This window comes from Sinocyclocheilus rhinocerous, unplaced genomic scaffold (genome assembly GCF_001515625.1).
Source record: "Sinocyclocheilus rhinocerous isolate Xijiao unplaced genomic scaffold, SAMN03320098_v1.1 scaffold1046, whole genome shotgun sequence".
In the NCBI taxonomy this organism is placed as follows: Eukaryota; Metazoa; Chordata; class Actinopteri; order Cypriniformes; family Cyprinidae; genus Sinocyclocheilus; species Sinocyclocheilus rhinocerous.
Genome location: NW_015646218.1, coordinates 430,505 through 458,157, shown reverse-complemented (window position 1 = coordinate 458,157; position 27,653 = coordinate 430,505). Strand labels below are relative to the sequence as shown.

The window sequence follows — 27,653 nt, the reverse complement described above, 5'->3', positions numbered from 1 at the left end:
CTGTGGCAGAATTACAGCGCCACATACTGGTCTGGCATGTATACTACATTGTTTTGTGTCGGTTTTGTGGTTTCGTGTGGACGCAGATATTTCTTGACAAAAAAAAAAAAGATCGGACAGGGAAAGCTCTGGCTTCGTGTGGACGTAGCCTTACTGTATTTATATATTTACTATTTGGATTCTTATAGTACTTGTAAAATATATTTTATTACAAAATTGTACCCGAGTCTTTAATATCAGAAATGTAAAAGCATCTATGTGAATAATTCAGTAAACTGGGCAGAATTTCATCCACTCAGAAAAGTAGCCGTGCTTCAAAAGTACAATTTAGACAGTTTCAGAGATCTAATAATAATAATAAAGAACATTCTTAAAAATAGTACTTTAATATTTCACAGCTTCACATGTCTGCTTTTTAACCCTCTGGTATGACAACTCCAAGTAATTTCTTATGGTAATCATGGCAGTTGTGTTTAATAATTCGGAGTATTCTTGATGTGTTTTTGTGTTTGTCTTCAGGTTGTATGTATCAGGGTCAGGACTGTCGGTTGGTCATTCACTATGAGCGAGGTTTCTCTGTTATAGCTGATGGAGAGGACAGCTCTGTGGCACAGCCTCTCTTCAGTTACCCGTTTGAAAAGCTGAAGATGTCTGCTGATGATGGAGTACGGATCCTCGATTTGGATTTCGGCGGGAACGAGGGTGAAATTGTGAGTAAAATTTGAGGTTCATTCAGCACCAACAAAATTAGTCATCCATGATGAGAGTGCTGTCATGGGGCAATTTTGCTATTATTTAAATTAGATTAAAAAATTGAATTAGCTACTAATCTTTTCATTGATAAATTTAACTGATTCAAAACTGAAAATGAATCTGATTCAATCTGAGTCATTTGCATCAGTCTTAGTGTGGCATTTTTCATGTTTATTAAAAATATAGTTAGGTAAATATTTCTTTTTATTACTCTGTGTATAGATATATATATATATATAAATACACACACACACACACACACAGAGAGTAATAAAAAGCTATATGTTTACCTAACTATATTTTTAATAAACATGAATAAAACAAAGAGGGGGAAAAAACTGTTTTCAACATTTTTCTTGAGTACCAAATCAGCATGTTCTAATGATTTCTGAAGGATCATGTGACACTGAAGACTGGAATAATGGTTGTTGAAAATTCAGCTTTAACATCACAGATAAAAAATTTTTTTTTTAAATATATTCAAATAGAAAATAGTTTAATTATTTTATATTTCACATTATTGCATTTTTTTTAAACCGTAAAAAATCTTACCAACTCAAACTGTTAAAACAGCAGTTGTATACATGAATATGAATATAAATGAATATATACTATGTGCATTACTGGATAAAAATAGCTGTTTGATTAAAATTGTTCTTTGAATGGATGATTTTTTTTTGTTTAGTTGCACTACAAACATTTTATTAAATATTGACAATACAATCTATTTTTAGCCGTATCACCCATTCATAGGTGAAATTCTTCAGCACAGGAAATGATGCATGTCTGTACCAATAAACGGCTCATCTCTGGACGTTCTTGAGAAGGCCTGTCTGATCATGATTGTTTTTCTCAACATGTGTTTGTCCCATCAGGCACTTCCCTTCTTTGCTTAATACTTTTTGTTTTTTCTATTCACAGCAACTTGACTTGCACTCCTGTCCCAAGCCCATTGTTTTTATCCTCCACTCCTTCCTATCTGCCAAGATTGCAAGATTAGGATTGGTAGCCTGAGATTGAACTGTTATAGACTGAAACAGTGACATGATTATTCCAAAATGCAGAAGGGAAAACCAGAACACAGTGGAACTCGCAAGACTGACCGAGGACGATGACGCACAACTGACGCTGTAGCAAACCGGACCACTGAATGATTTTAAATTACATTTCAGTAATGATAAACTATTTTTCAGAGAAATATTAATTATAGTGAAACAATTTCACATTGATTTCCTAAGAAAAAAAAAAAATGTAATGAACACTAATCTGTGATTGGAACTAAAAAATACTGGAAGTATTATTTTAGAATCCAATACAGCAGAGTATTCAGCATTTACAATGCCATTAACTTCTATATAATGTTAGGAGGGAAGGCGTCGATCTGTATGACAGCTGTCTATAATTACATTTGTCTGGCAGCTAATATGGATTAAAGCACATATTAATGCACATAAAAGTTAAACAGCCTGAAAACAGTCATCTCGTTTAGTTTCTGGTGCTTTCACTCGGGAGTTGTGCGTCACTGATAGTTGAAGCAAAATCAACAGGAACGTTCTAGAGTGCCGGTCATCAAAGAGGCATGTCACCAAACTGTCTGCTTTCACAAGGCCTTTGTGACAAAAGGGGAAAATCGAGACAGGGTCAGCCCGCCCCTTCAGAACTGTATCTGTTTCCACAGACAAATGGAGTTTCGGTGACTTCTACAAACGTCTCGCTCATAAAATCTGGAGTACTGACTTCTGACATGCAAAAGAAATCTTTAGTAACGCCGTCACATTTGTGTAGTTGTTTTTAATATTCATCAGAAGGATGTTCTCCTTTCACACACTAGCACAACAACTATTGTGGAGGCTCAAATTTGCTCTCATTGGCCTGTGGTCATATTTAGCTTCACTGTGCAAACACACAAAGGCAATTGAAGAACTCTGGATGTCAGATTATAAATTTGAGCAATTGAGAGTTTTCATGTTAACCAGCAATTAGTGTCCATTGTCAGGCACTGAGCGTTCCCAGAGTACTGATCCATTGTAGGGGTTATGGATTTGGGGACAGCAGGGCCCCTGTGGCACAGCCTTTGTCTCATCTGTGAAACCATCCCTGCCACATTCCAGCACACATGACAGATCCAGGAGTCATGGGGCTGAGAATCAATTTTCAAAATTTAAGGGATAGTTCACACTAAGATGAAAATTGTGTCATAATTTACCCACCCTCTACTTGATCGGCACAAAAAAGATGATATTTTGAAGAACGATTCTACCCAAAATATGTAGAAGTCAATGGGGTCCAACAATTTTCCAAGCTTCAAAAAGAACAAAGGTAGTGTGGAATTACGCTGTGTTCATGCTATATAAATGACTTATTTTTGAGTGAACAATTAGTTTTTTGTTACACAAAAATCATATGCATGTGGAGCAGCAGGTGCTACACACATCTAGGAGCGGCACAAGGTTTGACCGACTCTTCCGTATTTCACTCATCATTAGTTCTACTGTTTAGGAATAACGTTATTCACACTTCCTCGTTTTCAGCTTAAGTTTCAATAAATGGTTACTGGGGAGGAAGTTTCAAGTTCTGAAAATCACAGCATATTTTCATAGTACAATGAACACTTCTGAAAGGTTCAAGGAAAATTTTATTCCTCATGATATGAACCCTATTATATCAAGATGTCAGCATGCAGAACAAAGTGAGATGCTTAAACACACTGTAGAAAAGACTTCAGGTCTAAAAACAAGTCTACAGTTTAACAGAGTTTACCCAAGTTTCAGCTTGGGAAAAATGGTGTATCACAACTTATCAAAATAAAGTAAAACCCTATTAAAAACATCGGTTTTGTTCAATATCATAACATTGGGTTCCACCATATGAACTAGAGCAGCTCTGCTGATAAGCGAGTGAGCTCAGATTGCATATTGCCTTCGAGGGCTCTCAGGGTTGACAATGTTATGTGCAGCCCCCTCCCTCCTTTCCCATCACCCCTCTGGGCACCCAGGAGTGAGAACAATGGCCCTGTGTGGGACTGGAATGTGTCTGGTGGCTTTGCCAAACAAGACACCCTCAACGTTCTCTGGGCAAGGAGTACCCGGGAGCAGTTACTCTTAATGACCTCAGCCCAATGCGACCTGATCCCAACACAGAAGTAATTTTAGGGCAAACTACTTACAGCGGTAGTTTAGTGCTGATAGCTTGTGTGTGGTCAACGAAAAAGAAAAGATGAGGTAATCACTGAGGGAATGATGAGGTTTTGGAAAAACAGAGTCGAGACTCTCGTGTGTTCCTTGTTTCATGCTCGAGTGGTGATTCAAGCGAACTGATTACTGAAATATGAGCTGGACAGAAATGCCCTCTGACTGATTTTCATGATGCAAAACAGCATTTCTCAGAAAACACGTGGCTATATTTGGCTGTTGTTTGTCAGAGTCACACTCAGTTTGAGTGTTCATGATATACCATATAAAACCAAATAAAATAATATTTTAATACATTAAAATATGATTATCACAAACACATAAAAAACTATATAGAAATAATCAAATGCATGCCTCCCGTCAGGAACATTTCTATAATTAAAGCTGTGAGAAGTTCTATAGCATTAGAAGCTCTTTTCTTCTGCAAGCTCCATCTATTTACTTTGTAGCATCATGTTGTTGTTCTTACGACTGTGTCGTACTGCAGGTTTACCTTCAATGTTTCCAACTAAAAATTAAGTCATCTTTTAGATGATTTCTCCACAACCCAATCAATCACCTGTGGATGAGAACAGCATGTGCATAAAACATTTTCCATTGTATCAATTTTGAGGGCATCTTATGAAAATGAGTAACTCAAAATGAAACTACATAACTGTAATTTCTAATTTTTATCAACCCAGGTCATGTCAAAATACCTGTTTGGCATTGTTACTGGCTGCTTTCTTCATTTCCTCATGTAGGCCACGTGAGGTTTTCAGATCCTGTTGTAAAACAAACACAGGTTGCTGAGGCATAACGGCTCGGAGAAGAGCATTGTGCAAGCTAAACTTTGCTAATGCATTATTACATCTATGCATACAGTACTTACACTACCATTCAAAATACTAGGCGAGTAAGATTTTTATATGCTTTTTTTTAAAAATATACTTTTATATGGTAATGTATGCGAATGCTCTAAATGTATTTATGCATAAATGTGTTTTGAGTTTGACTATTGCGTACTGTTATGAGAATTAATTTTAAACGAAAATATGAACGTATGTATATTTTCTCTAATAATTAATAAACTTAAAAGTTAACATATCCGTGACAAGTGAAACGTCAAAACTCACAACCATGAGCACATAATACCACCCATGTTTACACGGAATATCAACGTCTATTCAGTATCCATCAACTTGACCCGTCCTGATGAACAACACAGAGGACTGTGCTGGTAAGTGAAGGCGAGCCTATCATAACAGAGGCCATTTATATATTGAGGTCTTAAAGGTACCCTAGCAGAGACAGCCTGTATAAATTAAGTACATTATGAATGATTTTGGTGCACATAAAAATCCTGACATAAACAACTTTAGGCAAAAATAGTAAGGTACTACAAAAGAGTGATTTTTTTTTTGCTCACTGAATGCTTTAGGAACAAAGCGAATTGAATTGAAAATTGGTTACTTGAACTAAGTTTTTGCTCCCCTGTCATGGATAAATGTTGTAGATAACATCAATCGACAGCGTTTACGCAGCATATTTTGAGAGCTTCAAAGATGTCCTAAAGGCAGGACAGCAGGGTGTGAGGGAAAGAGGCAGAATGATTCGTACCCACCTTCAGATAAAACTTTGATATGTCAAACAGTCTTTGACTGCAGGCTTCAAAGCACTTGTGCTCACTGCTGATCCCTTGTTTATTGAGCGTCTTGGCAACCACCTCCCTCAGCATCTGAAGCAGAAACAACGGATAAGAACAATGCACAATCACGTAACTACTGCACTCACAGACCTCACATAAAGACCTGACATTTGCTGATGACTCAAGGAATAAAGTAAAAGGTTTAAGGATTTGAATGGGTTGAGAGCTGTTTTGCCTTATTCCATGGCTCTCTAGAATACTCAATTCTGGTCAAATGCGGCAATCAGTGGTCAGATATTTTAGTATAATGACCCTTAAACTGCATATTTGACTCTATTCCCTGGACACCAATTTTCTACAAAGCTGTACCATTTTTTATGTCTCTTTTAACACTTAAATCAATATTTCATACCAATATAATTTGTCAAGTTGTAATGTTATAAGCAGGATAATGCAGTCAGTTGGCCATTATTGCAAAATAAACCTATTTAGGGTTTGCCTTTAGGTTCTGTTTAAATATCTTCAATATTACATATCTGGCTGATACCAATAAATTAATGCTTTGAACTATTCAATTGGAATTATTTTTTATTACTATTTATCCATACTGTCAAAAACTGAAAAACATCTGTCTTTTTAAAAATATTATAAGTGAATTTAGGCATTACAACATTATAACGTACAGTAATAAAAATGGATATTCATTTTGAGATTTGCTAAAAAATTTGTTAAAATTACTAGTATTTTAAAAAATTCATTTTAAGTGAACATTATATGACAGTAAAAGGTAATCTAAATATAAAAAAAGTAAAGTATGTATGAACAAGTAAATACCCAATGTTGACCTATTTATGTCTATAGCCTCTCGGCCAGCGCTCTGAAATATAGCGCGATTGCTCTTTCCGGGTGACCCAACTTTTAAAACTTTCCCATTCCACCCCCTCTCTCTCCTGTTTCACATCCTGTCTACACTCCATACTGTCCTCTATAAACAAAGGCAAAAACACAGAAAATATCTCTTAAAAAAATTATATATATATATATATTATAATGTACCTTAATAAATAAAACATTACCAACATATATTATTGTGCATTACTAATGCATTCCTAAGGCAGATTTGACCCCAAATCTCTGCAGAAAATGTGAAAATGTAAATTCTCCTGGGCCTGGTCATTGGCACTCACCCTGTTGTGTTTCTGGGAGCGGGACTCGGTCTGGGTCTGGGTCTTGCTGGGTTTTTGACTGGGTGAGGGGTCGGCAACCGAAACAGACCGTCTGGCCAGACCTGAGCTGGAACGGGAATGGGCTGCTTGCTGCCGTAATGCCCCCACTGCTGGGTGAGTACCACCTGCACCCAGAGATTCAGAGCTCTCCGATTTACAGAACCTGAGAAAGGGATTTTAAAGTGGATGAGGTGGATGGTGTAAGATATTGTTTCTCTGAGTTCATCAAACCAACAATCTCACTTTTTAACTCGCATCAAAACTCTAATCAAAATGACTTGATGTGACAACCTACTTAAGCACTGGAGCACACACTTATACCTCTTTTTCTTCTGGAGATCTCAGCTCAAGCACTCTCTTTCTGAGCCCATTTAATAAGAAACTGCTCAGTTCCTGGATTTGTATTTTATTTTTATCCTTGAGTATAAATTTCCTGGCTTGTGCGTTTAGTTGCCAATGATGTGACACCGCTGTGGTGATTTCAGAGTGGAGCAAAGTCTGAGATGATGATAGGCCTTAAAATTAATGTGGCCCTTGGAGTTGGCAGTAGGTCAGCATTCAATAAAAAAAAAATAGTCAATCTCATGTCCTGACACACACATCATCTAATGCACGCTGGGCTTCTGTGGCAGCAAAGAAGGCCAAACATTAGACATTTGATCACTGCCATATGTAAAGCGCATTTAGAGGGCCTACATGAATAAAAATAGCAAGACTTTGACATTCATTGCAGCGCTGCTCAGTTATTTTCATTCATTGCTCATTTCACTCTTTGACAAAGCCATCAAGTGCAGATCTATATTCAATTTGGGTGCGAGTGACTTATGGCGCATTCAAATGCATGTAAAGTGGAGGGACGGAGGTGCAGAGGAAGGCAATGAAGAGCAGGCAGAACTAAAACACTAGTTTGACATTAGTTACTAGAAACATTAGTTTGACCGTCTAACTGAATGTCCGTCTTCTGAGAAGTGACATGTAACGATGGGTCGACTAATTCAAATACTGGCAAATAGAATATCATTAAAACAGACTGGCCTTGAAAAACCCTTAATAATAAGAATCATTATTAATATTTGAGCAGCAATGATAATTGATAATAATTACGCCCCAAATTAGCATATTAGTATGATTTCTGAAGGATCATGTGACACTGAAGACTGGAGGAATGGCTCCTGAAAATTCAGCTTTGTCATCACAGGAATAAAATACAATTTAAAATATATTCAAATAGAAAACAGTTATTTTAAAATAGAATAATATTTCACAATATGACTGTTTTACTGCATGTTTGATCAATTAAATGCAGTTTTGGTGAGCCTAAGAGACTTCTTTCAATCTGAAAAATATTTACTTTATTAATATAACATTAAAATTTACTTATTAAAAATAAACCTAAAGAATATAAACAGTGATTATTTTCTTTCTGCTTACTAAAGACTGATCAGAATTCAGAAATCATGAGATGAATGGCAAATGTCAATGGCAAATGGCAATTTGAAACTTTATATTATTATTACTTTTTTGTTTGTTTTACATTTTTATTCTTTGAATTTGCCCACAAACCGCCTACACCCTCTTGCAGCCCCTTGTGGCACGTAATGAGAGATTGAATTTATATAAAGCACTGCGAATAAAAGTTAAAACTGATTTTAACTGATCCTGTGGTGATCTATATGTAAGAAAAGACATGAGATGACCCTTCATCATTAGTATGCATGCGGTGTTCTCACCTCTTGTGTGGCTGGAGGTCTGTTTCGCGGGAGCAGCGTTTGAGGCGGGGCGGCTCGCTGTGCAGAGCTTCACCGTCGGGCACGCTGCCCGGTTCAGACAGCACGGCTGGGGAGGGTGCAGGACTGAGGGCGAATGGCACAGGGCAGGGCTCCTTACAGCATGTACTCTGGGTCTCATATCTTATTAGACGAGACTGCAGCTTCACAAAGCCACGGTCTCGCTCAAGGGCCTTACGCTCATCCAGACAAAACCTGAATCACACCCAGAGAATGATAGAGAAGATCGAGGAATTAGGGAGTACAGTTTGTAAAATGGATGAGTTTTTATATAGACACACACACACACACACACACACACAAACTTACTCTATTCCGTGGTAGTGGGATCTGGCGGCCTTTGAGAAAGGAAGCTTGGTCACCTTCCTGGGTGTGAGGTCAGGAGACAACTGAAACGCATGTTCACTACACACACAAAAACACAAACCACATTTAAAGACATTCAGTTCAGGGAAAAAATAAATATGCTGATTTCTAGAGACTATGTGTAACTGGTAGAGGCCAAGTTATGTGTAAAATCTTCACACAATTTATTTTTTTCTCTAAAAAAGAAAGCAATGTCTTCAGTATTATCTTTATCTCTACTAGAGATAACCTTTATTTTAATAACCCTTGATAGGGTCACCAAAAATTAATTAATAAATGATTCTGTCATCAGTAATGACCCTGATGTTGTTCCAAATGCATTTTTTAAATGCATTTAAAATGTGAACCTAAGATGATTAACTATTTTTTTTACCTACTTTTTAAAAACATAAATTATACTGTTTTAAATGTCAATTAACTAATGTAAAAATGATGTATTTATTTAACTACATTTTAAAACATGAATTAAAGTTTTAAATGTGTTAATGTCCATTTAAAAAGTAAAAAAAATGTTTGAATTATTAAATTGCTAACTCATTCTTTCATTTTATTGTCCTCCATAGGTCTGTCAAGTTCCCAAATGACAAAATAAACACCATAAAAGCATCATAAAAGTGGTCCATACGACTAACGCTTATATTCCAAGTCACATGATAGTTTTGTTTGACAAACAGAAGAACAACAACAACAACTGAAAGTCATTATTTACTGAAAACTGTCCCTTTCTGTAGCTCTTTAATATGGAGTCATTTTGTGTGCTGTGCCAGGATTTGATGTCAAGCAAAGCTGACTTTGGATCAACGTGCCATTTTTGTAGCATTTGTGACTTTTATAGTCTGTTCCTTACAGCAATATATAATATACTGCACAAGTCCGATGGACCACTTTTTCGATACTTTTTTTTTTTTGTCATATTAAATCCCACACTGATTTTTATTACATGGAAAAGAGTGAACAGAATATTCTTCAAAAATTTCACCTATTGTGTTCCAAAGAAGTCAGTCAGTCATATAGGTTTTCACAGCATGAGGGTGAATAAATAAAGTACTTGGGGGTGAACTATTCCTTTAAGACCAGTGCAAGAAGAAAACAAAAAAGTTGTAAAAGTTGAATGAATGATGTTTTAAAATTTTCTACCATGTACACACATGCTCCCTCCTTGACTTGAGGGATTTGAATTGCAGTTTTAATTAGCTAAGGGGAAAAAAAGTCATTAAGAGACATGTCAGACACTGTATGCATGACCAACCCTCTAAGCACTGGCAGCGGCTGTAGTTCCCCGCTAGGCAGTCCATCAGGGGTGAAGTGTTTGAGCAGTTCTCTGGCATCCAGCAGTGTAGAACTTCCCCTCTGGTGCCAGGATTTGATGTCAAGCAAAGCTGACTTTGGATCAACGTGCCATTTTTGTAGCATTTGTGACTTTTATAGTCTGTTCCTTACAGCAATATATAATATACTGCACAAGTCCGATGGACCACTTTTTCGATACTTTTTTTTTTTTGTCATATTAAATCCCACACTGATTTTTATTACATGGAAAAGAGTGAACAGAATATTCTTCAAAAATTTCACCTATTGTGTTCCAAAGAAGTCAGTCAGTCATATAGGTTTTCACAGCATGAGGGTGAATAAATAAAGTACTTGGGGGTGAACTATTCCTTTAAGACCAGTGCAAGAAGAAAACAAAAAAGTTGTAAAAGTTGAATGAATGATGTTTTAAAATTTTCTACCATGTACACACATGCTCCCTCCTTGACTTGAGGGATTTGAATTGCAGTTTTAATTAGCTAAGGGGAAAAAAAGTCATTAAGAGACATGTCAGACACTGTATGCATGACCAACCCTCTAAGCACTGGCAGCGGCTGTAGTTCCCCGCTAGGCAGTCCATCAGGGGTGAAGTGTTTGAGCAGTTCTCTGGCATCCAGCAGTGTAGAACTTCCCCTCTGGCTATCTTTAGGCCCCATCAGACTCTCAGAGGAACCACTGCTGAAGAGCCTGCACCTGTGGATGACACTGAAATTTGTTCAACCAACCACAAATGTACTATTCCTAGCTGCACAAGCTATTTTCCCCATACACTGATACACTGCTTTGAGATTCATTAAGCCCTCAACAAAGACAATAACTGAAGGCTCCAGACATGGTAATGAGTTTTCAGATAAAGTGATATGGTACCAGATGATTTACCTGGATCTTTGTCGGGCTCTCTGTATGTTCTCATAGTTTTGTAGGACGGTCCTCTCTGGCCATTCTGTGCGAGCACAATGTTTCACATCTTAAAATGTAATGATTAAAAAGAGCAACAGGTTAAGTAAATAATAACAGTTCATCTTAATAATTAGGAACACTATGTAAACTAAGGATGCAAAATATATTGGCTTTTACTCAAATAATGGAAGCAAACAGGGCCCACCATATCTTTCATTCACATAGGCACAAAAGTGTTTCTAAACTCCAATATTTTACCACATATATACCTGTCATTTGGTATCTGGGCCAATATCATATATTACTAATACAACATTTAGCCTAGTGTTTTTTCTGTTTACTAAGGTGCAGTCACAGTCAAATTTTGTGGGCAAAAAATTTGTCTACTGACAAAAGTGTAGAAATGTATGAAGCACTCAAAATTCAAAGGTTTTCAGTTACTCAACATACTAAATTCAGGTGACCAACTTTCTTGTGTTTATTCCTTAAAAAAACTGCCATTTTTCCTGTTCAGACTGGCATGTTAATGATTTTGCATTTTTACAAAGCTCATCGGTCTGAAAAGCGAGGTGTGCTGTGATTGGCCAGCTATCCAGTGCGTTGTGATTGCCCGAATACCTCAAGCGTGTGATGGAAATGTTACGCCCCTTACCATACTATGATGGAGCGACGAAACAAAAACATTAAAACCCATTACAAACTAGGCATTTGTAGCATCCAGTGGGGACATAATTACGGATTATAATGACCAGCACGGATCAGCTCTAGGCATGATGAAGCAGATACCGTCCTCTTCTTCTTTATGCACCAAGAGCTTGTAACACTCCAAAGAGAAAGGAAAAATTTAAAATCGCATCATATGACCCCTTTAACTTTTGAACAATGAACATATCTGGTACTATGTTGGCTCGCCACTTGACATAATATAAATCTGGGTAACAATATGAAACCAGTCTAGAAGCACTGGTCTAAACTGGATTTTATTATATTAATTTTGCACACCAGCAGAAGTAATGATTATGAATGCATCAGGGAAAAAAGAGCAAGAAGACTGCCTTACCATTCTAATAATTCACTGATAAACTAGTGTTTTCTGTATTTTCGGCTGCAGTGAAGTCGTCGATGACACTGACTCGTCATCTCCACAGTGGACGTGCATGTTTCATATGGATTACATAATCATAATATATGTTTTCCATTTGAATTGGTTCATTTAAAAGTAGACATTTCACTTTTTTTAATTTCTGTGAGGCAAGCACAGAGTCTCAGTAAATTTTTTGACGTGCTCAAGTTCACAGAGACCTAGCTTTAGATGGCAGAAAGCGCACCGTTTGCTTTCATTATTTTACAAAAGCACAACATTTTGTTGTTATTGTAAGCGCACACAAATAAAAGTAAACCTTTTACAAATTCGAATTACTCTCTATGAGCAAAAATGACAGAGCATTTTAAGTTAAATGCAAATGATCGCACTAGTGCCTCCAAGTGAACTGTCATGCAGTGAGAGCGCTACTATTCAGCTTCCACACTCCGCACAAACACTTGAATAACACACACTTTTCTAGGTTAACGTTAGAGCGAGCAGCCATGTAATGTTGCTACTATTTACATGTTTCAGATGATAAGCCACATTTGAGGTCGGTGAACGAAACGAACGTTTGGATTCCGGTGTACTGTAATTACCACATAGACCAGCTGTTAATAATCTGTCCGTCACGGACTACGTGATTTCGCCACTTCCTGGGGATTTTTTTTTTCGGCGATTAATAAAATGTTTATCGACTAAGCCTCTTCTCGTCGACTAGCGGTTAGTCAACTATTAGGGGGCAGCCCTAATAATAATATAAATTGATCATAATATAATAATTATTAACTATCACTATCCATCAAAATGATTACAAATGATGTATACCTAAAGCAAACTGCTCTATATTAAAGTACTCCTCACCACTGATGTTACAAGAGGAAGTCTGATTCTCCTTCTCCAGGCACATGCGTTCAGACGCTCTAGGCAGTATGGAGTCGTGCATCTCAAGGTACTGCTCCCTGGCCAGATTTAGTAGAGCCTTCAGTTCATTCACAGGAATGGCGGCAGGCTTCTGGGCCTCCTCTCGTTGCCCTAGCCACAGATGAGATGCATCATTAAATGTCTCTCATTAATCACACTAGCCTTTCAAACCAATCTGTTACATATTTTATCAGTTTCATGTTGTTGTTCATTTTCTTGTAAGATACACTAATGAATAGGGGTGCTCCGATCAGGATTTTTGAGGCTGATCACCGATCACAGAAAGCAGTATCTGCCGATACGATCACGAGGGATGCTCCGATTGATCGGCTACCGATCACTATCGGCCGATAATCATGATGGGATGATTGATCGGCGGTCTCTAAAAGGCCGATCTCAAAACAACGATCTCAAGCTGATGACGCTGCCGTGAGAGGTTTGGCACGACATGCAGCGTCACCGTCTCAGTCTCTGTCTGGCACGGGTGCAATAATTATAATTCTGAAGGTGAGGTACTCACCTTCATATTTTTTCATTAAATAACTTATAAAGTAATTTGAAAACCTTGTGTGAGACGTAATTTTACTAACAGCGTGAGTGAATCACCCGCGCGCGCTCTCTCTTTCTCTCTCATAATACGCAAATGGCTTCAAATCACCACACATCGCGTCTGTCTATAAGTGAGCTACACGCTGCACAGTTGACACAGGAATTGTCACTTGCACAATCGAGGCAGTGTCACATCGTCACTAAAGTTGCACTCGTGGAGGTAGGAAAACAAAGTTCTTTACGAACCGAAGTATTGCTTGTAATAAAGATTTAAATGCAAAAGAAAAGGCAGTAGAGCTGTCTATTTCTGTCAATGGTAAGTTTGTGATAACGTAAGAAAAGTTGTTTAAATGGTTTGCCAATTGCTTGAGCAACTTAATATATAAATCTAGAAGTAAATGCAAAAGTAAAAAGCATTGAATAATGTGTTGCTTATATTTATTGTGTTTAAACATGTCGGTGAAAGATTGTATTACTGTACTGTGTAAAAAACAGAATTGCAATGCTGAAAAAGCATTTTCAGTGACAATGTTTGGATTTGAAATCAAAATAATGGATAAATGTTGTGTTTGTGGTAAACAGCCACGGATCAGTAGCGGACTCCTGTGTGAAAGCTGCTTCCCCCCTCACAAGAGACACCTAAGAGGGGAATTCCCCCCATTTTCAAAAATGAAATTCAGGCCCTGAATAAATGTCTAAAAATCACTATGAGTATCACTATAAATAGTTACAAATGATAAAAAAAGAAGGTTTTAAAAAGATTGGTATCGGTGATCGGTATCGGCAGATACTGCTTTCGGTGATCTGCCTCAAAAATCCTGATCGGAGCACCCCTACCGATCTTTTTAAAGCCTTCTTTTTATCATTTATAACTATTTATTGTGATACTCCAATCAGGATTTTTAGACATTTATTCAGGGCCTGAATTTCATTTTTGAAAATGGGGGGAATTCCCCTCTTAGGTGTCTCTTGTGGGGAAGCAGCACGGACTGTGCTTTCACACAAGAGTCCGCTACTGATCCGGGGCTGTTTACCACAAACACAACATTTATCCATTATTTTGATTTCAAATCCAAACATTTTCACTGAACATGCTTTTTCAGCATTGCAATTTTTTTTTTTACACAGTACAGCAATACAATCTTTCACAGACATGTTTAAACACAATAAATATAAGCAACACATTATTAAATACTTTTTACTTTTGCATTTACTTCTAGATTACTACATTTTCGTGTCAATCCATGTTCATATTTACTGCAAACAATGTGCTGTTACTTTAATTCAGCCCTTGCAGCCCAGCAAAAATAGACAGCAATCGTGTGCATGCTTTATTTATCCATTAACATGAGCACGGAAAATATACGCACCACATACGCACTGCAAACAGAGTATTGTGAACCTGGCATTGTGTGTGTGTGCTGCGAGTGTGCATGAGCGCACGGTCTCCAGGAGAGCGCGCGAGCACTGAATGGTTAAGCACTGGCAAGAATTAAAAAGTAATGCAATTTATCAACTTTAGTGACGATGTGACACTGCCTCGATTGTGCAAGTGACAATTCCTGTGTCAACTGTGCAGCTCGCTTATAGACAGACGCGATGTGTGGTGATTTGAAGCCATTTGCGTATTATGAGAGAGAAAGAGAGCGTGCGCGGTGATTCACTCACGCTGTTTGTGAAATTACGTCTCACACAATGTTTTCAAAGTACCTCACCTTCAGCATTATAGTTACTTTACCCGCGCCGGACAGAGACTGAGAGGGCACCGCTGCATGTTGTGCCAAACCTCTGACGGCAGGCGCGCGTCATCAGCTTGAGATCGTTTTTTTGAGATCGGCCTTTTAGAGACCGCCGATCAAACGTGATTATCGGCCGATAGTGATCGGTAGCCGATCAATCGGAGCACCCCTACTAATGAAACTTGGCACATCTGAGACAGCTGTATAATTAAACATTTAGAAGATGTTTACAAATCAGTTATTACAACAACATCCCCCTAGAACAACCTGAGTTTAAGTGCCTTAAGTGATCACACATTGGTTCTTTGGACATCAAATTATTCGTGAAGATGATTAATGTATATACAATTTGCTCTGTATACCAAGTCTGCAAAGAAAATGTGTCAAACATCTGATACAGCCTAGGAACTAACCTGAATTTATTAGCTACAAGCCTAATAACAGTGCTCTGACATACCACAATTAATCTATCAATCAAATAGTCTATCATGCATCAACCCCTGTTAACACAGTAGGCGTTGAGAGTCTGACAAAAGCTCTATTGTTTACCGCATAAAAGATATATTAATTTTCAGAAAGCACTCGTGTGAGACTGAGAATGTGTGACCAGAGGGAATATGATTAGGAATGTGCTACTCTGGGGTGACTGAAGCACAGCGTGTGAATACTTGGAGGTCCTGGTGAAAGATTTTCCGTTGCCTGGGAAACACTTACGACAGCATTCTTTGAGGACCAGAGTCTGCACGTTGGCCAGCTTTCTCTCCCTTTGCAAGAACTGTTCTCCACGGAGACATGGCAGGGACCGCAGCCAATCAGCAGTGCTGCTCCCTGTGGAGAAAGAAGAGAAGAGAATGAGAGTCTGAGAATGCAGAAGAGTGTGTTGAGAGGTGTTAATAACGTCCAAAGCAAAGAACCAGGAGAGAAACCTGCCCAAAATGTCCAATCTAAAGTTTCTCACTCCGTATTTATAACTCAGAACTGCAATATTGTTCTTTCTTACAAACATCGTTTTGGTTACATTAATGTCTTACATGTACACCATTAAGAAGGGCCATCATCTATCTTCTATGACACTTAAGCAAGATCAAAAAGTAAAACCAAATTCAGGAAAAAGAGCTAAAATTGAAGTATGCATGCATGGTCTAATCTTTAAAACCACAAAAGCATGTTAACTGGTTTATAACCATAGAAAAAGTTTTCGTTTAAGTTTATTGCCACATCAGCTTCCATAGAAAAAGTTTCCAGCGACAAGCATTTGCATATTCATACTGGATCCAAAACTGCTCTAAGGCCTGACACAATCGCAACTGAGCATGACACAGAAGAAATAGAAACACAGCTATCTGCAAATCCTGTCGCTCATCACAGTCACAGTTGGTTGAGACAAACTCATATTTACAAAATATATATTTAAGTAGTTATGATGTTGTGTCATGACAGGTTAGGACACAGTGTAGGGCACTGCAGACTGGTTCACATTTAATATTTCCTAATTAATTTAACATTTGTCATCACTTCTTGTATTCCCAGGTCCCAAGTGAAACTTAAGATTTATAAAAAATAAAAAAAAAGTAATAATTTTGAAAAAAAAAAAACATTTGATTAATAACTTCCTAGCAACACATGAATGTGCAAATATTTAAATGTTTTTAAAGCTGTTTTATTACCTTCTTACTACTGCATTAACTATCTTTAAATTAAAAAAATCTGAGAAAATATTTGAAATATGATATTCACAAACCACAGCAAAACTAATATTAGTGAGAAATTTTAATTGAATATTTCATTATATGACATTTATACGAAATAATAATTACCAGTATAAATGCCATTGATTTCAATCGATATAATATGACTATGTATAATGGATATGTAGTAGTGGGCTATGAATTTATGACTTATTCTAAGAATTCAAAATAATAATAATAAACAGAAGCGTAAAAAAAATCACTTTAAAGTTTTGTTTAACATGCTAACTGGCAGTCCCACCTTTTGAGCATAGACCTCAAAATGACTTCTCCAACTTGAAAGCCTACCCAGTGACAGAGGCTACAAATGATGTATTAGCTAATTTTTGAAAGATAACATTTGTGAATTGGTAAATTGTTTGTTAAATTGTAAAAAAAAATACTTAGAAACCTCTTTAAAATCCAGTCAGAGAGCAGACACCTGAGAGGTATCCTGGAGTGCTCCTCACAATGCAGTTCTCGGAAAAGTCTTGTATGAGTTGAACTGTTTTTATGAGTTGAACAACCAGCTTTCTTGTTTGTGTCTTGAGTTATCAAGGTTGAGTTATGGATCTGGCACAACCTTCTGAGCTCCACAGTAGGCTCTGAACAAACCCACGCATTCTCTGATCTCAAGAGCAGTAATTTACTCCAACAAAGATCTCCAGCGGTGGGCTTCAATACAGCCACTCTCGCTGTACAAAGAGCTATTGAGAGTAGTAGTGAACCAAAAACCACCTGATTACATGAGTAACAAATAGATGTTAATCAATGAGAAGACATGGCAAGTCAAGAAATGATCCTTTATGTGAAATAGCCAAAAGGGTCCATGTACTTTTGCGTCCATTCCTTTTTCCTTTTATAAGCATGAAAAAAGAATGGTTGTTGTATTTTTAAATGCTATGTTGAAAATCTAAATTGAAATTAGAACTGTACACACAAAATGCTGAAAAAGTAAAAAATGTACTTCTTTTCAGATTTTTGTTTATGATTCTGAATTAAAACACCTCTGATTGGCCATTGCGTTCAAGAAATCAACATACTAGAACTGTACACACAAAATGCTGAAAAAGTAAAAAATGTACTTCTTTTCAGTTTTTGGTTATGATTCTGAATTAAAACACCTCTGATTGGCCATTGCGTTCAAGAAATCAACATATATGTAACTGATAAGAAATCAACAGATATGTACATTAGCTAGTGGCTACATTGATCAATGCTGCAAAAACACGTTGTAAATAGAATTCTTTAAAGCTCTCCACAGAGTAAATGCAAAATGCACTGGAGTGTTTGCCAATTATGTTGTTTCGCCAGTACCTATTTTTACAAGCTTCAGCTGAGGGTGATCTTGCTTTAGCACCCACGTAGAACCTTGTCTGGATACAAACAATAGATTCAATGGAATTAATTCAATAATGAGTATACACATACACACGTGAAAAATTATCAAGATATTTTGAAAAACTAGCTTTATGATCATAAAAATATTGATGCCTTTGGAATCAGTATATTGACACCAAAGGTCTTTTATAAAGCAATCAGTTACCAGTAGCCACGCTGGTAGTGCTAGAGGGCGCTTTTAGTGTGCAAGATGCTAAAAAAAAAATGCTATAAATTAAATTTAGCATTTATATACATTAAATAACAAGCTGAATACCATTTTTATGATTTTTAATAAAATAAGAATTTTGAATAATGAAAATGAGTTTGTATCTTCTTATTCTATTCATCAGTGTTAAAGAAGAAAACCACATTTTCTGTATTTAATTTCTGGGTAAAAAAAACAAGGCGAATATCTATTTTAGGAGGAGAAAGTGATGTACAACATCCTTATCATATTCCAGAGATTGTTTACTTGGAAATTTGTCCAGGACTAAATGTCCTCAGTTGTTCTGTCAACAAAGAATGGGTTTAAAACATTTACCCTGACGAAGTCTGCTGAAAGGAACACGGTGGTTTCCTTGTGTTTATAAGGAAAACGTGACTTACAAGTCTGGGACTGTGCTACTGTATTTCCAAACCAGTGTTTTCAAACTCATATTAATTAGAAAAAAACGGCAAGTTCCACATTTATGAAGCTCAGGACTGTGCAATTCTGGACTAAGTGGAGTATATTGTCTCCTCTGTGTCATCTTGGTGACATCCAGGTGGCCTCAGCTACTGCTGTGATAGATGAGACTGTTGTATGGATTTAATCTGACTCTAATAAATGCAGTTCTGGAACGCCACAGGGTCCAACATACTTTAGAAGAACTGTATTAGTCCTCTCAATCCAACAGTACACACTGATTAATGACTATGCTCAAATATCCAGCTCTAGGCAAACTGTTGCATCTGTGCATATTCATGCCACCATCAACTGCGCATGTAAATGATTGGTGATCATACCTGAGGAAGGAGGAACTTTTTCCCTGATGAGGGCATTAAGCGTAGCCAGGGCAGCGGCACCATTGATCTGATTGGCCGTGTGTATCATTTGCGCTGTGCAGCTTCCAGACTCCGCCCCTTGCACCAAGAAGAGGTAGTGGCCTCTCTCACCTTTTACCTCCACATCAGGCACTGCAGGGATGAAGAGTTAATAGCATGCTAGCAAATACATGGAAATAAAAGTAGGCAACTTCAGCGTATGAATGTCAGCGTATAATTTACAACTCGTGATGTGAGTGCCAAACGGCACATTCACATGAGCATGGTCCAATTATACATATTACCAGCCTTTAGAACAAAGCATAAAGCTGTTTTATTAAACGTTGCTCATACCAGGTATGTCCTTGGGCCGTTTGGACATGAAGTCTCTCCATTTGCAGGAGCTGAGCTGGGAGGCCGCTGGGAAAGTCTCAGTGCTTATCACACAGGACAGAGAAAACAAAGCTCCCACCTGCAACAGGAAACACTTTTTGTCATTGTCGCCCCAGTGTTCCAGCTCTGGGAAATATGTTGTTGGATGCAAGTTATCAATTTCCAACTATCAGTCAAAGAGGACTTTGACAGCTTTGGCTGAATCTCTGTGGGAGAGGGTATATATCTGGCCGGAAGACAATAAGTGGTCATGAAATGTTGGATTTGGCCTTACCTCTCCACGCAATGTGCACAGTTGGTCCAAGAGTAGCTTGGCTTTGACAGATTTGGAAGTCAAACCACTGTAGAAGAATGTCAAGGTGTGAAACAATACAAAGAGGAAAATTACAGTGCAGTTTACAGTATAAACAGTCATGAGGAACATGCCATCTCAACAATCATTAGCTCTGAGTGCAGAGTTCACTGTGTGACATTGAAAGAAACCTGGTACAGTTAGTAAATGGTTGACTGCCTGAATGTGGTGGTTTTAAGCAAATTTTATACATTCATATACATTATATATATATATATATATATATATATTGTAAATGTCTTTACTGTCACTTTTAATAAATTGCAACATATACTACTAACCCCTAACATTTAAAGTCGCTTTGGCTAAAAGTATCTGACAAATGCATAAATGTAAAACAGAAATTTTATACATTCATATACATTAACATTCAAAAGTTTGGAGTTGGTCAGTTTTTTTAAAACGTTTTTGAAAGAGGTCTGTTGCTTACCAAGGTTGAATTAATTTAATTAAAAATACCATAAAAACAGTTATATAGTAAAATAGGATTACGATCGTTTCTATTTGTATATTTCAAGAAACATTTCTTATATATATATATATATATATATATACGCTTTGGCTAAAAGTATCTGACAAATGCATAAATGTAAAACAGATTATTATGCATCATAAATTTTTAAAGCTTTCAGAACGTCAACCAAATTCTCCCATATATAGCAAACAAAGGGAATAAATCATGCAGTACCATCTACAGGCACTTCCTCTTAAAATGATTGGTTATTTATTCACAGGAAGGCAAATTTATGTCCATTTTTATTTGCTTTTTTGAGATTTTTTTTTTATTTTTTATTCTGATTGGTCAGTTTATGAATACAAGGAGACTTAAGGTCTTTTCTGGTATCTGTACAGTAATTTCATTTAACCTTTTATGCATTAAGTGTATTTCGAGTTATGTGTATTAGTAAGATATACTTTTAAGAAGGGTCAACCACTCTTGTATCCTCTAACAGACTGCCACGGTTTATGGATAAAATGCACCAATGGACTTTTGTGGAGCCTTTTGTCTTTTGAGAAAGATACAGTTCAAACTCTGCGCTGGAATGGAGAAGAATCGGGAGATCTTTGACTCTGACCAGCTGAATCAGTTCCAACACAGGCTGGTAACACTGAAATACCTAAAACACACAAAACCCCGCAAATATACATTTTCCAAGCAACCAGAGTCATAAAATATTTATGTTCAGAGAGAAATTAACATTGTGTCTTTGTAGAGTCACTATTAAAAAAAAAAAAAAAAGTGTTTATACACCGGCATGTGCTAGTGATTGTAGGTTCGGTCAAGCCAGTAATGCATTATTTAAAACAAAGGAAAAGCAGAACGAGAGGAAGAGGACCAAAGAAAAACATTAGATGACCAAGCAGTTTCAACCAAGCAAAGGGTTATGTGACCAACAGATTAAAGTGTTACTTACTGGCTGTGACAGCAGCTGGCAAATGAAAAGAAACAAAAACGTCCCTTTACGGTTTATTTGCCATTAGGAGAGTAACAGTTAAAGCTGTTTTAGGGCTGCTGGGCACTTGTGCCCCTGAGTGTTGAAACAAAATCAGCTTTGTGCTCAGACAGGACTAAACCAGAGCTTTTGGGCTGGAAAATGAGAGGCTGAGAGGGAGCTGGCAACATTTCTAACTCTTTATCAGCTCTTTCAGCTTCTATACAAGAGAAGGCAAGCAGAGAATGAGGAAGTCCATTTGAAGAGATCTGCTCCATTATTCAGTAGTTCTGAGCCCACAGAAAAGACGAGTACGATGCAACATGGTGAAATTAGTTCTACGCTATATTTTAAGTAGTCTTAAAAATCCTGTTGCAAATCCCTAAGAGTTATGGAATGAAAAGGAAGATGATGATAACTTCATGTTAACAATTTTGAGCAAGATAAAAGGGACCATCAAATCAAATCATGTAATTTTATCAGTATTTTCACAAGTGTTTTTCAGAGAATCAGGGTGTCGACTAGTGATTTTGCTATACTGTTTATATGGTAGATAAATTTGCAGTGGGCAGGGCTGCTTTACCTTATTTACATGTTGGAAAAATTAAGAAACATTAAATAAAGTCCCAAACAAATAACTAAACACTGTTTCTACGACAGCTCAAGCAGCGTTACAACTTAATAGATACATAAACAGCAAATTCAACCAGCTATTTTACAAAGGCTTTGAATCAGAATTTAGAGTTGGAAGCTCTAACATTACTTTCACCAAATAACAGTTTAGAAATTTTGAATATATCAGCAAATAGATTATATATAAAACTCTCCAGATTATTAGTGCAGTATCACGTATAAAAAAAAAAAAAAATTTTTTTACTTTTTTTGTTAAATTTACATTAATAAATAGCTATATTGTAATACAGAGGCCCCCAAAAGTATTTGTACACACTTAAAAATGTGTGAATGCCTTTGCATTATATGGCAAAATATCAAACTAAGTGGCATAAATATAGCAAATACACTTTTTAGGCAAAGCATTTCACAAAATAATGATCAAATTATAAAAATATTGTTTCAAATTAGGATAAAATAATTAAACACATGGTGTCAAATGTTAGATCTTTATTTTGCTAAGAAAACCATTCGCAGATGCCATTTTTATATTCTGTATATAATGCGATGGCAATTAGAATTTTAAAAAAGCAAATTAAGTGTCCAGTTATTTATTTCCAAGGTTACCGTGATGTTGAATTACTCGTATTGGGATCATATTTTTCGGTTTTGGTTACAAAAAAGGAAGATGCTTAGAAAGTGTTCTTTCCATCCTTCACATTACAGTGTTTGATTCTGTAATGGATTACTGAAAGAGCTCTGAATGAACGTGCGCATGTAAGTGCTGTCATCTCTCATCAGACGTGCAGTCATGGTGGCAGATGGGAGGTAATGTCTTACTCACTCTGATACGGAGGAGAATAGCATTTTCACATTGATTGCGGTGCCCATAACAATAATAAAGTTCATAAGTACTGTGGGCATAAAAAGAAAAAAAAGTTAATGATACTAATCAGCAAAGAGGCAGTGAATGTACTGCACGAGCCCTGTGTAAACAGACTGTGGGGTGTAATTGGCTCCGTTGGGAGGGGCTAAAGTCTCCACTACTGCCACTGTGATTAATCTAAAGCGGAAAACTCATTACGATTACAATCCACACTCTGACTTTTATGATAGAACGACAGTGTAAGAGATGCAGAGAGAGGGAGAGAGAGCAAGAAACAGCCTCAAACTTTAGAGCACCTCTTTCGTAGGGCCACAAACGCACTGGATAATTTCAGTCATCATGTGAAACAATCTTCAGTAGGATTGTTTGATATTAAATATTAAAAGCTTCATATGAGATCTCATTCCCATTTTCCCCAGTAAGAAACTCTTATGGGTGGCACCGACTCAAAATGTGCCACCCGAAGAGTCACAAATGTAGTTCACAAACAATGGGTTTCATTTTTTTGACATTTTTCCTTCATACTTCATACCAAACTTAATTAGCTATTGGACAGAGAGCAAGAAACAGCCTCAAACTTTAGAGCACCTCTTTCGTAGGGCCACAAACGCACTGGATAATTTCAGTCATCATGTGAAACAATCTTCAGTAGGATTGTTTGATATTAAATATTAAAAGCTTCATATGAGATCTCATTCCCATTTTCCCCAGTAAGAAACTCTTATGGGTGGCACCGACTCAAAATGTGCCACCCGAAGAGTCACAAATGTAGTTCACAAACAATGGGTTTCATTTTTTTGACATTTTTCCTTCATACTTCATACCAAACTTAATTAGCTATTGGACAGGGCTCAACAGTAAGGCTTGTCTTCTGCTGGTTCAGTTAGACCAGTAGTTCAGAACTAGTCTGGACATTTTCACTGGTCCAAATAAATAAAATTACAGTAAGCAATATACTTTTATATGTGTCCAGAAAATGTTCATATTTCTTATATTTATATTTCTTACACTTTAAATTATTTTTTTATATATTCATCAAAAAGTAACTTTAAAAATCTGCAATAAAAGCTTAAAATTATACTGTGATGAAATATAACTGACAGCTATATATTCATACACACTTTTGCATGTATATTATGGCATATGATGCAATTTACAATTTTCAACCTATTCTTACTGATACTATAAGACTATAATATATTCTATAATACATTTTCATAACTTGAACAAACCCTCAGCACAAGTCACCGCAATATTCAATGCATGCAACCAAATGTTTAAGGGGGAAAAAAGCATGTATTGTATGTGATCAGTAAACATAAGATAGAATGAATGCTGACCCAGTAAAGGCCCAGGGCACCATCCTTACTTTTTAGTCCTGTTTGGTGGCTATAGCAATAGTATTATAATAAAACATAAAACAAAAACAAATAAAAAATGATGGAATATTATGAAGTGTTTTAGTGTCAAGTGAATACAAACACAGTAACTGTAAGCAATCCGTTCAAATCTGGAATAAAATGAATCTCACCTCATGCTGTAGTTTATGATCAGTGTGGCATTGTGGGTCTGTGTGAGGATACAACGCATCACTCCAGCGATTTTTCCTCTGAGCTCTCAAACAGAAACCCTCAAACTTCAGCTCAGAGACAAACTGAAAATAACACAAGAAAGCCATTCAGAATGAGCTGAAGAGAGATTTACAAGTGTCACTCAGAAGGGTCTATACTTCACAACAATACTTGTTCTGTTTCAAGCACAAGAGTGACAGAAACTAATTTATGCTCGAGCATAAATAGACAAATTCTTGATGTTTGTGTCTAAGAAAACTTCCACCTGTATTACCTGTATTAAAGGGGTCATATGATGCGATTTCAAGTTTTCCTTTCTCTTTGGAGTGTTACAAGCTGATTGTGCATAGATAAGATCCCTGAAGTTGCAAAGACTAAAGTCTGGCCAATCACAATGTACTGGGTCAGCTGGCCAATCAGAGCAGACTGCGCTTGTCGGAAGGAGGGACTTTGTAGAAAACGACGCGTTTGAGAGAGGCGGGGCATAGAGGACCTACAATAATGTACAGTATTTGAAAAATAATGTGTTTTTTGAACATTAAAGCATGTCAACATATTCTGTTACACCAAATAATGATCTTTAAAAAAGCATCATGTGACCCCTTTAATGCTTTTAATTCACTTTTGGCCCAGAAGAACCAGAGTCTCAGATCTTTACTGGTCCTGCTGCCTATCCTTACCCACACTTAAGCACACACTCCACTGTATAACAGCTCTCTTCCCGCTAAGACATACAATTTCCCTGCTCAGAATTTCCCTGAATCAAATCATTTTTTTTACATCTGCATGCTTACTAAATCTTTCCATCTTTCTCACCAACAATATGTCCTCTTTTGAACTCTGATATGTCTCCCATTATGTTGTGTGCATTGCAATAGTTTATGTAAAACTGTGCTATTGCTCTGCTAATTCAACCTTCACACTCTGCTCTTACTGATGGAATGTGCAATCAGTGAAGACTGGCCACCAGGCTGCACAAATATAGCCATGAACCCTCCAACACTATATTGGCCAAATGCAAAGCTTTTAAAGCACTATCTTCTAACCCAGGATCATATTTTAGAGACAATTATGAGAAAGCAATTCATAGGTTGATTTTTAAAGTGTAAACACTGTGGTGAACAGTGTTATTTTAGTATTATTTATATACTATTATAGTATTTATTAAAATTTTTGATTAAATTGTAGCAATTTTGTTTTACTATTTATATTTAGCTTATCTTTCGGTCTTATTTTAGTAATTTTAGTACTTTTCATTTATTTACTTTCATTTCAGTTAGCTGTAGTTCAGTCAGGACTACAGAATAATACATTATGTATTTTAACAATTTTGTTCAATAAAACCATATGATTTCTTGCTTTTGATACTAATTTTGAACTAATTATTATTGCCTCATTGCTATTATATATGTATTTTAAATAATTTTAAAGGCTATTGATATGTCTCCCATTATGTTGTGTGCATTGCAATAGTTTATGTAAAACTGTGCTATTGCTCTGCTAATTCAACCTTCACACTCTGCTCTTACTGATGGAATGTGCAATCAGTGAAGACTGGCCACCAGGCTGCACAAATATAGCCATGAACCCTCCAACACTATATTGGCCAGTGTTTCAGTTTCATTCTCCAACCCCTGTAGGTGACCTGTGCATTTTTATTTAATATATCATTTTAAAGCACTATCTTCTAACCCAGGATCATATTTTAGAGACAATTATGAGAAAGCAATTCATAGGTTGATTTTTAAAGTGTGAACAGTGTTATTTTAGTATTATTTATATACTATTATAGTATTTATTAAAATTTTTGATTAAATTGTAGCAATTTTGTTTTACTATTTATATTTAGCTTATCTTTCGGTCTTATTTTAGTAATTTTAGTACTTTTCATTTATTTACTTTCATTTCAGTTAGCTGTAGTTCAGTCAGGACTACAGAATAATACATTATGTATTTTAACAATTTTGTTCAATAAAACCATATGATTTCTTGCTTTTGATACTAATTTTGAACTAATTATTATTGCCTCATTGCTATTATATATGTATTTTAAGTAATTTTAAAGGCTATTGTTCACTTACATCTATTTTTATTACCACAAAAAATAAATTATAATTATAGGGCACTATGAAATCCGTTTTATTTCCAAATTCATTTTTTTCCATTTTCATTTTTCTATACTCTGTTTAATGGTTAAATTAAATTTTATTAATCAAAAAGCCTGTCTAATTAATTGAGTTTTACAGTTTTATCTTTACCAAATTCTGTTTTCCATTATTTTCTGGATTCTATTTTAATGGTTCCATTAAATTTTAATAATCAAAAGCATCTCCAATTAATTGATTATATATATGGTAAATACTCCTTTAAAAAGTGTTTTTTGATTATAATTTTATTATTAGTAGACTAGAACACGTGGATATGTTGTCATTCTTACACTATAATACTGAACTTTGATTTCAGTGATTTGGACTATGAGATGGACACTTGCTTCTTGCATTTATGTTGCACTTTACTTTTTTACTTTTGGATTTCATTTGGTTTAATGAAATATAGTTTAATAAAATATTCTTAAGTATAATTGTTGATTTTTTTTGGTGGGAAATTAATAATTTAGATTAATCAATTAATCGATAAATTAGTCGATAGATTAATCGAAATAAAAATCGAAAAATTAATCGATTAATCGAAGAAAAAAAAAGTCGTTAGTGGCAACCCTAGTCATATCGCTACACCATACAATTTGCAGAAAGAGAAAGCTGAAAAGGTTTTGAGGTTAATGTGTTACAAATAAATCAAGCATAAAGCTTGAGATATTA

General features: G+C 36.2%; 2 protein-coding genes across 4 annotated transcripts in view; one reads left to right on the top strand and one right to left on the bottom strand.

Moving 5' to 3' along the window:
* The window catches only part of LOC107707177 (beta-1-syntrophin-like), a 35,948-nt gene extending 34,025 nt beyond the window's left edge, over positions 1-1,923 (top strand). Inside the window, exons 6-7 of the mRNA XM_016511110.1 lie at positions 520-710; positions 1,675-1,923. Of these exons, the coding sequence (XP_016366596.1) occupies positions 520-710; positions 1,675-1,767 (284 nt within the window). The 3' untranslated portion in view covers positions 1,768-1,923. The remainder of the gene's footprint in view (positions 1-519; positions 711-1,674) is intronic.
* Positions 1,924-4,278: 2,355 nt separating this feature from the next.
* The window catches only part of LOC107707175 (mdm2-binding protein-like), a 26,891-nt gene continuing 3,516 nt past the window's right edge, over positions 4,279-27,653 (bottom strand). The window contains exons 8-23 of one of the 3 annotated variants that reach the window (XM_016511109.1): positions 24,795-24,917; positions 21,356-21,450; positions 20,255-20,321; positions 19,942-20,059; positions 19,570-19,740; positions 16,169-16,282; positions 13,107-13,277; positions 11,138-11,201; positions 10,892-10,951; positions 10,200-10,298; positions 8,894-8,989; positions 8,528-8,779; positions 6,759-6,960; positions 5,548-5,661; positions 4,643-4,708; positions 4,279-4,503 (exon numbers count right to left, since the gene is read on the bottom strand). In XM_016511109.1, coding sequence (XP_016366595.1) covers positions 4,465-4,503; positions 4,643-4,708; positions 5,548-5,661; positions 6,759-6,960; positions 8,528-8,779; positions 8,894-8,989; positions 10,200-10,298; positions 10,892-10,951; positions 11,138-11,201; positions 13,107-13,277; positions 16,169-16,282; positions 19,570-19,740; positions 19,942-20,059; positions 20,255-20,321; positions 21,356-21,450; positions 24,795-24,917 — 1,851 coding nt within the window. In that variant the 3' untranslated portion in view covers positions 4,279-4,464. Of the gene's footprint in view, positions 4,504-4,642; positions 4,709-5,547; positions 5,662-6,758; positions 6,961-8,527; positions 8,780-8,893; positions 8,990-10,199; positions 10,299-10,792; positions 10,952-11,137; positions 11,226-13,106; positions 13,278-16,168; positions 16,283-19,569; positions 19,741-19,941; positions 20,060-20,254; positions 20,322-21,355; positions 21,451-24,794; positions 24,918-27,653 lie in introns of all 3 variants that reach the window. The other 2 variants (XM_016511107.1, XM_016511108.1) reach the window with 2 other exon arrangements.